The sequence below is a fragment of the Aaosphaeria arxii genome, assembly GCF_010015735.1.
Source record: "Aaosphaeria arxii CBS 175.79 unplaced genomic scaffold BU24scaffold_13, whole genome shotgun sequence".
Classification (NCBI taxonomy): Eukaryota; Fungi; Ascomycota; class Dothideomycetes; order Pleosporales; genus Aaosphaeria; species Aaosphaeria arxii.
Window position 1 is genome coordinate 15800 of NW_022983486.1, and position 16385 is coordinate 32184.

General features: G+C 44.9%; 7 protein-coding genes across 7 annotated transcripts; 2 read left to right on the forward strand and 5 right to left on the reverse strand.

Moving 5' to 3' along the window:
* Positions 1–118: 118 nt before the first annotated feature.
* BU24DRAFT_473473 (uncharacterized protein) lies at positions 119–1598 on the reverse strand (the record flags this gene model as incomplete). Its single annotated transcript, XM_033532789.1, has 6 exons — positions 119–461; positions 529–624; positions 688–992; positions 1140–1204; positions 1259–1315; positions 1556–1598. The coding sequence occupies 6 exons, from the start codon at positions 1596–1598 to the stop codon at positions 119–121; spliced, it is 909 nt and encodes a 302-aa protein (XP_033377689.1).
* Positions 1599–2205: 607 nt separating this feature from the next.
* On the reverse strand, positions 2206–4627 carry BU24DRAFT_473479 (GMC oxidoreductase). Its single transcript, XM_033532790.1, has 4 exons — positions 4231–4627; positions 3717–4173; positions 2861–3660; positions 2206–2798 (listed from the first exon to the last, which is right to left on the reverse strand). The coding sequence occupies exons 1-4, from the start codon at positions 4307–4309 to the stop codon at positions 2245–2247; spliced, it is 1890 nt and encodes a 629-aa protein (XP_033377690.1). The 5' UTR covers positions 4310–4627; the 3' UTR covers positions 2206–2244.
* Positions 4628–5622: 995 nt separating this feature from the next.
* Positions 5623–7051, forward strand: BU24DRAFT_401033 (cytochrome P450; the record flags this gene model as incomplete). Its single annotated transcript, XM_033525479.1, has 2 exons — positions 5623–6125; positions 6172–7051. 2 exons carry the CDS (start codon positions 5623–5625, stop codon positions 7049–7051), a joined length of 1383 nt encoding a protein of 460 aa, XP_033377691.1.
* Positions 7052–7246: 195 nt separating this feature from the next.
* On the reverse strand, positions 7247–8907 carry BU24DRAFT_467739 (uncharacterized protein; the record flags this gene model as incomplete). The annotated part of the gene is made up of 2 exons (XM_033532467.1): positions 7247–8047; positions 8095–8907. The coding sequence occupies 2 exons, from the start codon at positions 8905–8907 to the stop codon at positions 7247–7249; spliced, it is 1614 nt and encodes a 537-aa protein (XP_033377692.1).
* Positions 8908–10455: 1548 nt separating this feature from the next.
* On the reverse strand, positions 10456–11116 carry BU24DRAFT_73816 (uncharacterized protein). The gene is made up of 3 exons (XM_033534586.1): positions 10943–11116; positions 10720–10893; positions 10456–10666 (listed from the first exon to the last, which is right to left on the reverse strand). Exons 1-3 carry the CDS (start codon positions 11059–11061, stop codon positions 10489–10491), a joined length of 471 nt encoding a protein of 156 aa, XP_033377693.1. The 5' UTR covers positions 11062–11116; the 3' UTR covers positions 10456–10488.
* A 902-nt stretch (positions 11117–12018) lies between these two features.
* BU24DRAFT_473491 (phosphoenolpyruvate synthase) lies at positions 12019–14469 on the reverse strand (the record flags this gene model as incomplete). Its single annotated transcript, XM_033532791.1, has 1 exon — positions 12019–14469. The coding sequence occupies exon 1, from the start codon at positions 14452–14454 to the stop codon at positions 12019–12021; it is 2436 nt and encodes an 811-aa protein (XP_033377694.1). The 5' UTR covers positions 14455–14469.
* An 821-nt stretch (positions 14470–15290) lies between these two features.
* Positions 15291–16256, forward strand: BU24DRAFT_473494 (L-lactate/malate dehydrogenase; the record flags this gene model as incomplete). The annotated part of the gene is made up of 2 exons (XM_033532792.1): positions 15291–15773; positions 15825–16256. The coding sequence occupies 2 exons, from the start codon at positions 15291–15293 to the stop codon at positions 16254–16256; spliced, it is 915 nt and encodes a 304-aa protein (XP_033377695.1).
* Positions 16257–16385: the final 129 nt, after the last annotated feature.

A 16385-nucleotide genomic window follows, 5' to 3' on the forward strand; every position in this document is an offset into this window, starting at 1 on the left:
AGGATGGATCACCTTGAATAGGACGTAGGAAATATGATATTTTCAACATTAGGATGATATTCTATGTATGATTCTCGTCATCTGTAGACGCAACTCCCTTCCTTATACGGAATACCAATTACACTATTTCACTTTGCTTATTTACAGACGTAGCCTTGATCCCGATTCCATCATGATGCGCAATATCCGGCTCCATGTTTGATGCAAGTGACACTCCAGCGCCTGGCCTAACAGTGAATTCTGACAATTCGTAATAAGACGATGTTTTCCTTGCCCTTTTTGGGCTTCCAAAAGTGTCTTGAGTCTTTTTCTGTTGCCAGACTTTTGGAGAGTACAGGTTGGAAGAGACCATCACTGCACGAATTGAGTGGTAGACGGATGACCCGGCAACATATTTCCGTAGAAAACTTGCAAAGGCAGGCAATGATCCTACTATAATTGCAACATTATTCTCGATGATTCTGCATACCGACGGTTAGCGTTTCTGTCTCATAAATGAGCAAACATACACCAATTTCGGACACTTACATCGGAATTGCTACAACGCCTGCTTGCCAGGTAGCGTCGCTGAGCCAGAGAAGCTTAATTCTATATACTAGACAAACAACGCTTGCAGCCACACCTCTGAATCCATCGTTAGAGATCATAAAAAGGAGGAAGGGGGTGACGTTCAGATAGCGTACTCACATGAATGCTGTGGCAAAGAGCGATATGACCTGGACGCGCTTGGCTAGTGGCAAATGGAGTCGTGCCAGTGTAGGTAGCGGCAGGATAAATATGTATATATCAACTAAAACTGACGCAGCCCCAATCGTAATGCCGCCTGGAATTCCTTTGTGTGTCATTCCATTGACTACCAGCTCATCCCACGATTGGCCTACGTGTGGAGCATTATAGTAGGATAGGACCAAGGATGCAGGAACGTAAGCAAAGAAGGCCATGATTATGCCAAAAATAGATCCAGTCTTCATGGCTTTGACACTAGAGAATATCTGTATGTAAAATAGAAAGATGGCGGCTTTTGGGAAAAACAACGCGGGTCCTGTCATAATGTCGACAACAAAGGTCATCTGTTTTGGTATCAATCAGTAAGGATTATAGGAACCTTCGTCATTACTGGGCAAATAGTTTAGACAAACCTTCATATAATCCCCCATAAGGTCGCACACTGGTGTATCCCAAATGTGGCGATAGCGGGAGGAAACTAGAGATTTGGGCGATAAACATCAAGGCCATGACAAGCAACTGTGTGACATACGTGCTAGTTGCGTACCCATTACGCCAACATCGAAAATGAATCCTATAACCATTATCCCTACCGATTCGTTAGATGCAACTGTTCAGGTAGTTGAGAAAGTATGTAGCTCAAACGAACAGTCCGGTATCTTAAGAGTGGACCTATTAACAAACAGTCTTCCTGCCAGCACAACAGAAGCAAAAGCTACCATAACACTTGTAATGACAATAACAACTGGTTGCAAGGACGGTGGGTTCACAAAGTTTGTTTGCAGGCCGTATGGAGGAGTTCCGGCAGGGAGAAGACACAAGTCTATACCTGGGAACATTTCCTGTATTGTTTGATGCCGTGCCTGGATCATTTTGTCGACTATGACTGATGTCGTATCCTTGAAAGAGATTCGTGTTCCTAGGTAGACAGCCCTCTTAAATGAAAATTATTGAACAAAGATATATCTACGCAGAGTAATGGTCTCTTTTCTGCTACTTCATAAATATTACAGTACAACATAAGAGCCAGAGAGAGCCTGCCACTTACACGAGCGGTGAACTTGTTCAACGGCCAGGAGAGTTGACAAGGGTGAAGGGCCATTCGTCCCGAGGGACGGAAAACGGTGATTTTAGACTTCGGTTGTTACCTTCTCATATTAAATATGCATGTAAATGCATGTATACGGCATCTTTGAGAGTCCGAAGAGGTCTGACATGCGTGAGGCACAGGTCCAACTCCGCTGTATGTACTATGAGCCGGTGGAGGAGGGTCCCCATACTATCCTAAACTATCATTCGGCGCTTGGAACTTGGTTTCCTTCTTCCCGTGACAATGTTCTAAGATACTTTAGGTATTATGCCGAGTTCATATGATCCAGGACGGGTGCCGCGGTACCCGAAGGTACAAGCGGATGCAGAACATCACCAGAACCTAGAATTGGGAGCCAAGATAAGAATATACACTCTTACACCAAATAGTGATATTGATACTTTTTTAGTATGTAGTTACATCAATTACTATTTAGATTTTCGAATGTCCGAATCCTTCCAAGCGCCCTTCACAAAGTCTACGCACCTTTCAGCAATCATCAGAACTGGAGCCATAGTGTGTCCACTGGTTATCTTTGGGAACACACTAGCATCAGCAATCCTAAGGTTCTTGAAGCCGAAAACCAAAAGCTTTTGATCTACGACTCCAGATTGCTCATCTAAGCCCATAGGACATGTACTGGTAAAGTGGAGAGCCGTGTGGCCAACTCTCCGCATATAGTCATCAATCTCAACATCGGTAACGTCTTTCCATGTCTTTTTCACCCGCTTTGAGTCTTTGTAAGATGATGTCCCCTTATGGGTAGACCCAGGCTGCTCCCATTCACAGAGAGACTCAGCTTCATTGCCAGGTGCAAATGCGAATGGAGCAGGAAACGGATAAAACTTCTGAAACTCGGAGGCTAGTCGCATTGAGAAACGTACAGCAAGTCGAGTTGCTCTCAGGTCATCTTCGTGGCCCAACATGGGATGCGTTATGCTCGGATTTACGAGGGGATTCCTACTTGTAATCTTGAGACGGCCTAAAGAAATCATGAGTACTAATTGATTAAGATAGGTAAACTTTAATGAACGGGTCACCCACCTGTTGCCCGAGGTTGGAGTATTGTTGGATAGATAGAAAACAATGAGCGCCCTGGCACAGCGCGTTCAAGTGAATTGAGAGGTATAATCATGACTTCAATATTCGGAACCTTAGATTCAGCTGTCTCATTACCTGTATGATTTGCTGTTACCTGCATTGTTTCTTCGTTAATCGCATCCGTATGGAGAAAGATTGCGGCTGGGGCAGAGCTCAAGCTCATTAAACCCTTCCCCATGAATATCCATACGAGAAAGTGCCAAAGGCCCCAAAGAGCACTCTCAAGAAAGTGCAGTGTCTCTTGGAGGGGAATTTCGAGCATGATCGGGATTGAATAGTGGTCGGAAAAGGTAGCTCCTACAGCAGGGAGCTTTTTGATGAGGGGAATGCCCAATTGTGATTCCACAGAGTCATCACCACTTGGTCCTATGCCGCTGAGAAGTAATAATTGAGGCGTAGTCATAGCTCCGCATGCTAGAATGACCTCTCTTCGAGCTTTTACGAACCCTTCAAAATCCGATTCGAGATCACTAGATGATCGAACATGGACTCCACTAACAATGCAATCCTTTCCATCATTTTGAATAATTTCCAAACGTGTAGCAACTGTACCTGTGCACACACTGAGGTGGTTTACCCTTTCTTGAGCGATTTCTTTGCTTAGATATGATGTTAAAGTCGAGACTCTTTCACCGTTCTTATCAATAGCAGTCTCTAGAGGAAAGTAGCCGTAAGAGGGCGCCGTGGGATCATTGCAACTGTCGAAAGTCGCGAGACCAACTCCGTGAGCTGCCACCTTTAAACTGTGTGCAATTGTTAGCTTAGCTTGGTGAAAAACAGATAAAGAAGGGAGCTCTACTACTGAATCCATTGAAACGAGTACAGTGGTTTGCGCAATTGGATAGGTCCGTGACATCCTCTTGAATTTTGGTGTGACGGGTGGGCTGACCCTTCGACACGCTCGAGGCGTCGAAAGTATGGCTCAACCTTTTCCCAGCACCAGTCTGTCAAGCCTAACTTGCTCCACATTGTGTAATCTCCTGGACTGCCTCGGGTCCAAAGCATAGCATTGAGACGAGATGCACCTCCGATGCCGTTAACTGCCCACAATCGATTTTTCCTCCCATAAGCGCTCTCTATAGGCTCTGACCATATTTTGTCTTGTACCTGCAGGGTCTTTGTCCAGAAAAGATTTTGACTCAGCAACGGCACCCGGGATATCAGATTGTTCTTAACATATCCTCTCTCGATGAGAAGAACGGAGACACTGGGGTCCTCAGAAAGCCGTGATGCGAGAACGCAGCCTGCAGTTCCACCTGAGACAATCGCCAGTCAGTAAACAAAGCATAATGAAGATATGAGTATGATCGTACCTCCTACAATAACATAGTCATATGTCTTTCCGTTAATATCAGACAGTGAGCGCTCCGGATAGACTGTAAAAGGCCACATTATAGCTGGTCGATGATGCTGCTTTTGCTGTAGAGAGTACGGGAGTTAAGCGGAATGGCTGCTGGAAAGGAATGAGACTTCAGGAGAAAACCTATGGCGTTGCTAATGAGGGAATCTCTCAAATCGAGATGAATGCTTCGTATTCCAGGTTACTCGGGTATACAAGGTGAGATCGGCGTATACAGGATAGGTTCATCAATTATCAAGGTGAGTAGTGATACCATCTGATTTAGTCATTACTGGCCTGTACATGTACGTATTTCGGTTTAATTAATTTCCGTTTCTTGCACATGTATCAAATTATGCGGCTACGCCGCGTGCATGCGTTTTCTAAAGATCCGGATGCTGTAAGAGAAGGACCATTTATGCTACGGAGTATCCATCGATAACTAGTCTAAACTCTTATAGGCCCGGAAATAGGTCCCAGGCTTTCTAAAACGGCAAATGCTGCCTTCGACATCAGTTGCAATGTATAAACTGACGAGGGGTAACATTCGGCGGCGCCTACCGCGTTACTGTGGTGAAACATTGGCTGAGGGACGATGCGGACAGGGGTTATGCGTCCGAGTACTTCGGCCCGCTCTACTTCTATCGGTCCCGCTGCATAGTCCTTCGCTCCAACCGGGAACTTATTATTACTGATCCAAATAGCTTACAGGACCAATGTCCGCTGTTTGCCTTCAGCTCTTGGTTTGATTGGCAGGTATGTAGGCTGTTTTATGACATGTGGTTCGGGTCACCAGTCGTCGTCTGCCCAGAACGCGTCGTCCCAGGTGCTATCGTGTTCTCCGGATGCTAAAATACACAAACGAAATCAGGACAAAGTTTAAGTGGAGTATGACTGCAGCATGTGTTGAGGCCTTCCGGCCTTCCATATTGATTGTCAATTCGTAGCATGTAACAGAATGCGAAAACTTGATATTATGGACGTATTGATACATTGAATTCTCTGTGAACTGTTTCTGTCTTCCAGTTGCTTTGGACTGGCCGTAGGTCTAGGCGCTGAACGGTGTATTTAAGAGACGCTGCTCACAATTGATACATTGTCCCAAGACCACCGGCGGACGAATTCGCTGAATACATATCAGTTGTGTGATAGGAATACCGAATTGACTATGCTACCCTTACTCACTGTTCTGGAGATAGGACTGTTATTGTTTGGTTCCCTTCACCTTCTCCAATTGTTGACTCAGAAGGCAGATGAGCCTCCAATTGCGGAGAATGTCATCCCATTCCTAGGCCCCATTCTTCAAATGCTGCGTTGCAGGTCCCAATTTCACCGTCGCATGAGGTCAGAGCAGCCTATTCTTTCAATGATTCTAGTTTTTATCCATCTAATTCCATCCAAGCTTACGCAAAATAGAGCAAAATATGGCTTGTCCGCACATACATTGCGTCTTCCTGGTTTACGAATCTACGTTCTGAACAAGGCTTCGCTCATCAATACCGCTCAAAAGCAACGCCATGCACTCAGCTTTGGGCCCATAATGAGCGACGCCATTGGCAGAATTGCCGGGACCAGCAAAATCACGAATGGGGCCATTTCAAAAGACTTGTTAACAGATGACGGATTTCTTCTGGGTTTCAATAAAGCAGTGTATCATACGATATCTCCTGGTTCTAGTCTGAAGGCTTTGACTACTCAGGCTGCTATCACATTTCTGAATCGAATTGATACATTGCAACTGGATATGGAAGGGAAATGTCGAGTTTCTCTATCGGCATGGATACGTTCTACTATTCTCCAAGGAACAACAGATGCTGTATATGGTGCTAGCAATCCCTTTCGCGACCCTATTATTGAAAGAGCATGGTAGTAAGTAAATGCTATAGCTAACTCGCTACGTGACTAACGGCAATAGTTCATTTGAACCCGGAGTGACCTCACTTGCTTTGAGGATCATTCCGGCCTTTGCGACTAGAAAGACTCGTCAAGCACGGGCTACTCTGGTAGAATCATTCACCGAGTACTTCACTATTAGTTATCCCAAAGGAGCTTCTGACTTCATGAAAGCTCGTTACAACCACATCATCCGCCATGGAATCACGAATGTTCGCGACATTGCAAAATTAGAGGTTGCAGGTGCTTTTAGCATTATTACAAACAGTGCTCCCACGGCATTGTGGCTGTTATATCATATCTTCTCAAATCCCATAGCTCTCAAGGACTGTCGACTCGAACTAGCACCTCTGATTCACGAGCGCAGTGGTGTTTGCTACTTGGACACTGAGTCAGTCAAGATTCTTTGCCCAATTCTACACTCTACACTCCATGAGGTTCTGCGCTACTACGGAGTAGCCCAATCAGTCCGGGCAGTTGTTGAGGACCACAAGTTGGATAATGTGCATCTACTGAAGAAAGGTGGATTAGTTATGATGCCGTCTACGGTTCAACACTTCGATCAGGCAGTATGGGGATCTGACGTTGATTGTTTTGATCATCGGCGTTTTTTGCCCATGTTGAGGAATATTCCAACAGCCGATGCCAATATCAGCATGCGCACTGCCTTTCGCGGATTTGGTGGCGGTCAACAGATGTGCCCTGGCCGGCACTTTGCAGTTACTGAAATTCTGAGCTTGGTTGCCCTAATGGTCCTCCGATTAGACATCATACCTGTTAATGATGGGCAGTGGCCACCGATGGATATCAACTCTGCAAAAGGATCGGCTGTTATCATACCGGATGATAAACTTGATGTTTACTTTGTCTTACGAGACAGGAAAACGTGGGCTCTTCTGTAGTTCTATGTTATTTGTGCAATCAATTCATAAACACTGTCCCTAGCCTATGCAAATTTACACATTTGAATCTTCAAATCTGAATCTTCAGTCAATCAATTCCTGGTAAAACATGAGATATTTACAGATCCATTGAATCACTATATGTTAATATAATACTTTCGTCCTAAGCAAAACAATAATCAATCTCGTTTGCAATTACACTGAAGAGACCATACTAATGCTATTTACATTGAAGGGTTTAGCTAGAATGCCAAAGACGGTACTCCAAGTAAACCTCCAAGACCTTTTGACACATCTTCCATTGATTACAACATGTCCGAGAACTTCACACACAAGTCCGTCTTTCCTCAATACTGCCTCAACGAATATATCGGCCTCTTTCTTCGTCTTGACAATGCGATGCAACACTGGGCGGTCGCGCATGATGATTGAGGAAATCCACATCGCTATCACACGGCCGAAGATGGCGCCGCAAAGGACGAGTGATGTAACGAGGATAGCTGGTTGGAAGTGTAATAAAGTCGAGCTAGCGAAGAGTGCAGTAGACACAACATATACAGTTACAGATACTAATTTCGAAAAGATGCGTAGTGCTGTACGTCCTTTGCGCACCCCCTCGCGACTGATGATAACGTAGAATGCATCATTAGAGGCGCACCAGGGTACAGTTCGATCCATAATCACACAACTCTTGGTATTGTATCCTTTTATAAGGCTGTCGATGACTGAGCGTTTCGGATCGAAGTTGTTTAGCAGTGAGATGTTTGCATGGGTATTGTTTTCGGCCGGCTCGGACGATTGGAACGATTGATCAGTGTATGACTCGATTGCGGGCTTGTCTGATGAGATGACCCATGGTGCGTCTGAGGCGATTCGTAAATCTGGTGCGCGAGAAATACGCATTACCCAATCTTTGGCGAAGGGCGCATTGGCGAAGTTTTCCAGAACCGATGCAAAGATGGTAATGCTATACCATGTAAATGCCCAATTATCCGCCTGGTTTGGCTCAGTGTGTGACCGCCATGAAGGTGATGTTTACTTACTTTACACCACCATACTACAATGCTACCAGCAGAAAGAATGTAGCAAGCGGTACAAATTGAGGCCATACATGCCATGAGCCCAAAGATACCGAAGGCGACTTTCAACGTCTTTACCGAACCTCTTGAATCCATAGCTCTAGCATAGACCTGTTCCGCAAAGTGTCCAGCGACCTGCTGCAGATCCAAGTCTGACTGATCTGACCATTTTCGATCACTCGGCCTGCGCTGTAACATTCCATCGACGGTGTTTGCGTTCGGCATACCGGTGTATGAAAAGTCTTCCAGACTAGCATATTCGCTGACTTGATGAGGTACGATATTTCCACCAAGTGCAAGAACACTAGAAAAGAATCCAGCTAGTGGAACAAGCTTGTACAATACCCAAAGCTCTCTTGCTGGTGGTCCTACAAGTGCGCCTACGGTAGGAAGCAGGGTTAGTAGAGTCGTCGAACCGTTTGCGCTTGCTTGATATGCTGCACCAACTTCTTCCAATGCCACCGATAGGTTCCCCGCACAGTATTCTGGAGTTTTCACGTCGCGTATCCTTTGTGCACGGCCCGCCCATTGCTGGAATTTCATGTTCCCAGGCTGGAAGTACGTCGAGTCGGCGAGAACCGTAGCATTGGTGGAGGGCTCCAGAGCGAAGTCATTGTAGTTAGGGTTTGGCGAATCTAGATGTGGATACCCCGGTGTAGGTACTCCAGCGGCAACGGGCAATGAGAAAATGACACTGATAATTATATAGCAACGACGGCTAGCATCCGTGATAATAGTCGCAAGCGCTTTCGAGAGGAAAGTCTCGGATTGTGTCATCTCGTCTGCTTAAAACGACAAGGCTGAGATCCAATATCGCAACTGACAATTCCAAAGGAATGCACCGAGATATTTATGTTAGCAGACCAGTATTCTGAGTCAGACTTCCAAGTCTCACAGTAAATATAGACTACCTAAGACCTTATCTAGATTCAAAGTGTTGGCCAACAAGAAGAGGGCAATACATTAGGTGCATGCTTTAAACGGGACAGCCAAAAAGCCACATTGGGGCCAGCCTGTTGTGGTAGATCCGAGTTTGGCTCGGGATTGGTCAGATCTATAATACTCATGCAGTGAGCGGTAACCATGGATTTGTTTTTCTGTTTGTTATTTCTAATATTGTATCACAGATGGTCGATGCCACATTGCGGCTTGAACAACATGTTCAGACTCCAAATCGATAGGGTTGAGTCTCTTATTCATGCGAGCAGAGAAGAGGTCCGTGTTATGACCAACTATCCTACAAGTGAGAATGGAATAGGAATGTAGTTGAGTGTCTTCGACAACATTTATCATTGTTGAAGGACCTACATCCACATTTCATCAAAGTTACAGCGATAAGGATTGTATGCAATCGAACTTGAAGAAAGGATTACCATGCATTAGACACATTGGCTCAGGCAGAGGGATTTCCAGCTTGGCTATGAAAATTCTATAATTAGCTAAACAATATGTAGCCTCCTAAAGGTTGCTTCAAAATTCGGTTTGCAAGGCTGAGACCGTGCTCCAAGAACGGAATTCTTACCTTTCTCCCAAGCTCCTTTTGTCTTCCTCCATCCTCATAGGTTCTGGTGTTGTAACACTTAGTATTGACGTTTTGTATGCATACTCTATTGCTCATGCAGTAAATGAGGTTAATCTCAGCCATCTTCGATTGCACCAATCGGACACCAGCAGAGAAAGACCTTTGTTGAATCTGGGGATGACGTCAAGAAAATCATCAGCTGTTGAAGGAGATTGCGGGGTTCTCGCATGACCTGCCATGTTGACATGCAGAAGACTCCATGTCCGCATGTACAGTAGATCCGTTTTCTTGTCAGAATTTTAAAGGTAGAGTATTAGATATACGATCTCCATTGCCAGACCCTATCTATTGCAACAAGCTAAACCTAACTGTTATTTTGCTTGCAATGTCGGTACAGAATCAAGGATCCCTGAGTATATCTCCGGATAAAGTGATCGGAAGCTGCTGGGTACAATCCCTTGTTTTGCCGACGATACTTAGAAGGCATTGACAGGGGCACAGGCGGACGAACGTACGTCTAATGGCGCCGGACTACAAATGGGTTCAAATGAGCAATTATGGCTCAGAAAAATAATTAGTTGCAGTCACCCATCAAGCTTCTGGAACTCATTCAACTTTTTCTTGTTCTCCTGGCTTCTCCATAACTCGATTCGTTGGATTTCGTTGGATATTTGACTGATTTTGTGAAGTCAGTTCAAAGTAGCATTTTAAGGCTTGACTTTTGCAGAGAAAAGTGCGTTGCCAGAAAATTGAGTTAATTACTTGCAAGTCACGTAAATCCTGGTTATCGAAAGGAATGCTTTGTAGAATTTCGATCATTTATTTTTTCAAATCCATTAACACCCCTGTGCTATCGTATTACTCTCTCTAGGTAACACAGGTTGGTGACATAAGGGGCAAAAGTCATGCAATGTAGTAGTGAACCACTGGTCAAAACACTGCCTATGATATATGTGTTGACAGTTCAACACTCGGATAGAGTCTTGTTCCTCCAACACCTCAAGACAGATAACACTTTAATTAAGTTAGAGGCGATTCTTATGAAGCTTGTCAAGTCTAGGACATACCAAACATGCTCTGCTTTGCTAACTTGTTGCTGGTTCAATGGATCTGCCTCGCCCAATTTGTGCCATTCCTTAAAAAGCATTGGTGGAAGCCTCTGGTTAATACAATCCGACCGCTTCGGTATATTTTCTACTACATTTGGCCTTTTTCTATCCATAATGCAGCAGCTGAGAATTCTAAGAATTGCTAAGCCTGGCTCATACTGGGGCGCTCTATAAGACTTACATAAGGAAGAAGAAGAATATGCAGCATCCTATTACGATTCCAAGGATGACTTTTGCTTTTTTAGTCATTTGGCTCCTTGGTTGGGCTATTACAGGATCTGCAAAATTTAAAGTCGCCATAGTATTGTAATACGTGTAAATTGCTTTGTATTTTTACAATTGATATGAAAGTTAGTCTGATTGCAACAAAATATACGCTGATTTCTTCTGTTATAAGTTTGTTCGTTTTCTTGTACAGTATCTCAAGATCACGCCATGACTCTACAACTATGTTCTCATGTGATATGCAGATGTTAAAGTTGTAAGACTCTTGTCGAGAATATGACCTAATGCCCTGGCCGCCCAATAGCATCTTAGTACCTTCTAGATCGTGCAGACTAGGGCACATGCTCATACGATCATCTTATACAAGTAGCACCATCATGAAAGCAATTATACTGTAAACATGTGAAAGCAGTGCCTGCGCTGGAGTAACGCAATCTGTGTAAATTTATAGTTTCACTGGAAGATAGAATAGGATTTGTCCATCAACAAATAGCCCACCAATACACTGGAATCCTATCTTGATAATGGCTGACGGAAATATCTCCGTTGTCAAGTGTACTTGCATGACCCGAACGGCCCAACAGAACCTTCATTTTATATTAGCCTCCTTGCGTCCGTACTGGCCTGAAGGCTGCAATGAATGAGGCAAGGACTACCTCAACTAAAAGAGCATACGAGCTAGACCTAGAATTATACGATATGAACGACGGCTCTGTAGAGCGGAAACATGGAGGCGGTATTTTCGACGATGAACAAGGATTATCCAAGGAGATACCCTATGGTTGGAATCTAAAACGTCCCTGATCTGCTTCGCTTGCAAATAGGGAACACACAGCTTGTTGAGAGGCCACTTTATCACGTTCTGCAAACCCGACCCGTGATAAAACATGAGCAGCGCTCTGGATTGCGGCGCTATATTGTTGTCGAAGATTAACTGTAGGGAGGCAATCTTGACAAATACGAGGACCATATAAGCCTTCTGATACAATCCAGACAAGTTGTACTATTACTGCAATGGGTAAACAATATCTCCTACATACGGAAAAGAGTTTCCCTATTTTCATGTTCCGCGTCAGCAATGTTCAATTTGACTGCAATAAAGCTGCTTGGAGTAACAGAGATTGAATCGATGCCGCATTTCACAAGAAAGGATGCAAATGACGGATCATTACTAGGTGCTTGTCCACAAAGTCCAATCTTTCGCTTCGCCTTGTGTGCTTTTGCTATCGCCTCTGCAATCATCCACTTGACTGCATCGTCTTTTTCGGAAAACAGAGACGAAAGCTCTCCTGAGTCGCGATCGATACCAAGAACCAGCTGTGTAAGATCATTAGAACCAATTGAGAACCCATCAAAATGATTCGCGAATTCCTGTGCCAGTATTACGTTGGATGGAATCTCACACATCACGTAAATCTGCAAATCATCCGCTCCTCGTCGTAGCCCGTGTCGAGAGAGCTCGTTCTGAACCTTGATCGCCTCTTGGATAGTACGGCAGAACGGAACCATGACCACTGCGTTCATGAAACCTATCTCATACCGCAATCGCTTGATGGCTCTGCATTCCAGGGAGAAGCCGTCTTTGTATGCCGAAGAATAATATCGAGAAGCTCCACGCCACCCAATCATTGGATTCTCTTCCTTCGGCTCAAATGAACTTCCGCCGATGAGATTTGCATACTCGTTGGTTTTAAAATCTGATAATCGAATAATAGCTGGTTTCGGATATACCAAGGCACACAGGCGAGCAAGGCCAAGGGCTAACTTGTCCACGAAGTACTGCGATTTGTCTTCATAACCTGTGGTAAGTTTGTTGATTTTCTGCTGAGTAGCCTCGTCGGTTATCCGATCAGGGTGCAGAAGCGCCATTGGGTGGATGCGAACGTGGTTGTTCCAAACAAACTCCATTCGTGCTAGGCCGATACCATCGCAAGGTAAGCGCCACCAGCGATTCGCTGCGCTTGGGTCTGCTAAGTTGAGCATAACCCTTGTACTTGTCGCAGGAAGTTTTGAAACGTCAATGGACTCCGAAGTGATATCAGCTATGCCTTCGTAGACATACCCCGTCTCTCCCTCGGCGCAGGAAACGGTGATGTCTTTGCCCGTGTGCAAAACGTAGGTAGCGTTACTCGTGCCAACAACAGCAGTGATTCCAAGCTCTCGACTGACGATGGCAGCATGTGAAGTTCGACCTCCGTGATCTGTCACGATGGCTAGTGCTTTCTTCATTATCGGAACCCAGTCAGGATCAGTTGTTTCGGTCACTAGGATCGATCCTTCGATGAATGTGTCAATATCTGTAGGGGATCCTATCATGCATACGCGTCCTGCCACAGCTGCATTGCCTACTGAGCAGCCAGTTGCCAACGTCTTGCCCTTGGCTTTTACTGAATATTCATGGAATTCCCCTACTCTTCGTACCGAGTGCACAGTCTCTGGACGAGCTAGCACAATAAAAAGTTGATTAGTGATACCATCTTTCGCCCATTCCATATCCACCGGGTATCCATAATGGCGTTCAACCGTGCATGCCCATCGACCGAGCTGAATAATCTCAACATCGTCAAGAACTAGAACATCTTGCTCTGATCTCGAAGTAGGCACATTCCTCGTTGCTGACTCCCCTTCGCTATACACCATCTTTCTCTCCTTCCCGCCGAGCCTCTTCTCGATGATCGGAATCAAGCCAGTCTCGTTAAGAAAAGGTTTGGAAATTTGATACTCGTCTGGATTTACAGCCCCTTGTACAACATTCTCTCCAAGACCCCAAGCTGCATTTATTAAGACGATCTTTTCAAACCCACTTTCGGTGTCGATGGAAAACATGACGCCTGAGCCACTGAGATCGGAGCGGACCATCTGTTGAACCCCGATGGATAGCGCAACCTTCAACTGGTCAAATCCTCTAGTTTGTCGATAAGATATTGCTCTATCGGTAAATAGGGATGCATAGCATCTTTGGCAAGCCTGAAATAAGGCTGACTTCCCCGAAATGTTCAAGAAAGTGTCTTGTTGGCCAGCGAAACTTGCCTCAGGAAAATCCTCGGCGGTTGCACTAGAGCGTACGGCAACGTCTACCGACACAATTCCGACTTTCTTCGATAGCGAATCATAGGCCGAACTGATGGTCTCTTTTGCTTCTTTTGGCCACTCTGCTTTGAGGAATAGGTCTCGGGCACACCTGCCGGTTTCTGCAAGACTAATCTTCCGTGCTTGCCAGTCCCGGATTAACTCCTCGAGTCTCTCGTTGATGTTGTTGTAGTGTAAAAACTCCCAGTAGCACTGGGACGTGGTCGCAAATCCAGGGGGAACAGCCACTCCTTCATTTCCTAACTCGCGAATCATCTCGCCCAGTGAAGCATTTTTTCCGCCGACGATGTTAACATCATTGCGGGAAATCTTCTCGAATTCATAGACTAGAGGCGTGTATTTGTTTGAAGGCCTCTGGTTACTATGAATAGTTGTCATGTTGTTCGAAGTACGCAAAACAAAAGAGATACACAAGAGGAAATTGTTAATAATAGTCGCAATTAACTTACATTCAAGATTGGCTCCGAGTTTGCAGAGCCATAGTTATAGCCCGAGAACGTCCAAACTTGAGAAGAATCTCAGTCACTTGGAAAACTTTGTCCGTCTATTTGGGAAACTATAATAGCCCACCTTTACAACAACGTCTTTACTGCATGATATTGATCAGATAGCTGATCAAATATCACAAAAATGGTACGAGTATCATGATATCAATGCAGATGGCGTGATGATATGGGGTACTGTACGTTTAGTCTCATCTATCTTGCGTGGCATCCAATTAGCTCTCCCGTTATTATGGAAGGGTTTTCTTTTAGAACCTACGTTGCGGGGATCTAGGCCAGAAGAAAGAACGATGCGGGGTTTGGGGTACCATGACTCTGGCATGCCATGACGTTAGCGCTCCCGTTATGACAGAACAAGTTGCTTCAAATCGGGCATTGCTTGATTAATGTATGCACTCGGCCGTGATCTAGACTTCATTAATCCAAAGATTGTAGGGCCAGATGCGGTGCTTCCCGATGGGCTACTTTGTAAAGAGGTTGTTCCTTGGTTCATGTGAGGTTGTGGAGCAATGCCAGCACCGTATAAACTAGAGATGGTCAAGCATAACACTCGAACCTTCAATCAAAGGCACCTTGAATTGCCTCATACTCATCAATAGTCGAAATACACCTTTATCACCCTTCTTTCAAACGCCAAATCAACAATCAAACAACCGAGAGCTTTTCCCAGAGTCTAGCACCTAACGAACTCACCACCAAATATTGTCTTCAATGACTCTGACAATTGCAATCATTGGCGTTGGTGAGGTTGGTGCAGCAGCAGCCTACGCTCTGATTCTCAATAATGTCTGTGCCAAACTACTCCTGGTCGATAACAGATCTTCACATCTGGACGGCCAAGTAAAAGATCTCAGCGACTCAGCCTTCAAGGAACAGAACGGGACTCGCATCGAAGCCGCAACGTATAGAGAAGCTTCACAAGCAGATATCGTTATCTTTGCAGCAGCAGCAAAAAGAGGTATAGGAGAAACGACCTTGCAATACAGGGACCGAAGCGCTGCGACGCTGCACAACGTCATCGAAGCAATAAATCCATTCAAGCAGAATGCAATCCTACTCGTCGTATCCCATCCTGTAGATACTTTGACAACAATAGCACAACGGCTTTCGCACCTTCCGCCTACCCAGGTAATTGGTACGGGTACTTTCCTTGAATCTATTCGGCTAAGGGGGCTGCTAGCCAACCAATTTGGAGTCAGTAATTGTCCTGTTCATCCAACGAAGGCAAATACTTATGCTGTTCAGGTGGCTGCAAGCTCAGTCGATGCTATGGTATTAGGCAAACACGGTGAATCTCAATTTGTCCCGTGGCACCTAGTTAACGTTGGGGGTGTGTCGATTAATGAACTGTCACCTTCTGATCCAATAGACAGGGACAAGATTACCCAGGATTGCAGACGCAAAGGAGAGCAGATTATTGAGGAGAAGGGTGCTATTGCCTATGGTATAGCGTCTGCCGTCTCTACTATATGCACTTCTATTCTTTTGGATCGGCGACAGGTATACCCAGTTAGTTACATGCAGGAAAACCTCGGTTGTGCTTTGAGTATGCCTGCTGTACTTGGGAGGTCTGGAATTGAGAGTACATTAGCAGTATCCTTGGGATCTTTTGATAAACAGAGATTGCAGTATTCAGCAAGTGAGATAAAGAAGAGAGTTGATAGTAACATACAGTAGACATTAGGATCCGGATAACAGCCTAATAAAAGCACAATTTGCTAGTAATAAAAATACAAGGACATGTTTACTATATTGAAGCAAAAAATCGGTTTCGCAGCGCAGGAGTAATTAAATCTAAACAAAACT

Bases quoted from the DNA above. Each gene is read 5' to 3' on its own strand.
- BU24DRAFT_473479 (XM_033532790.1), bottom strand. From the start codon at position 4,309: ATGTGGCCTTTTACAGTCTATCCGGAGCGCTCACTGTCTGATATTAAC. The intron at 4,174-4,230 runs GTACGATCATAC...CGATTGTCTCAG, and splicing joins TGACTATGTTATTGTAGGAG to GTGGAACTGCAGGCTGCGTT. The intron at 3,661-3,716 runs GTAGAGCTCCCT...AATTGCACACAG, and splicing joins TCGTTTCAATGGATTCAGTA to TTTAAAGGTGGCAGCTCACG.
- BU24DRAFT_73816 (XM_033534586.1), bottom strand. From the start codon at position 11,061: ATGGCGACTTTAAATTTTGCAGATCCTGTAATAGCCCAACCAAGGAGC. The intron at 10,894-10,942 runs GTAAGTCTTATA...AGCAATTCTTAG, and splicing joins ATATTCTTCTTCTTCCTTAT to AATTCTCAGCTGCTGCATTA. The intron at 10,667-10,719 runs GTATGTCCTAGA...ACTTAATTAAAG, and splicing joins AGCAAAGCAGAGCATGTTTG to TGTTATCTGTCTTGAGGTGT.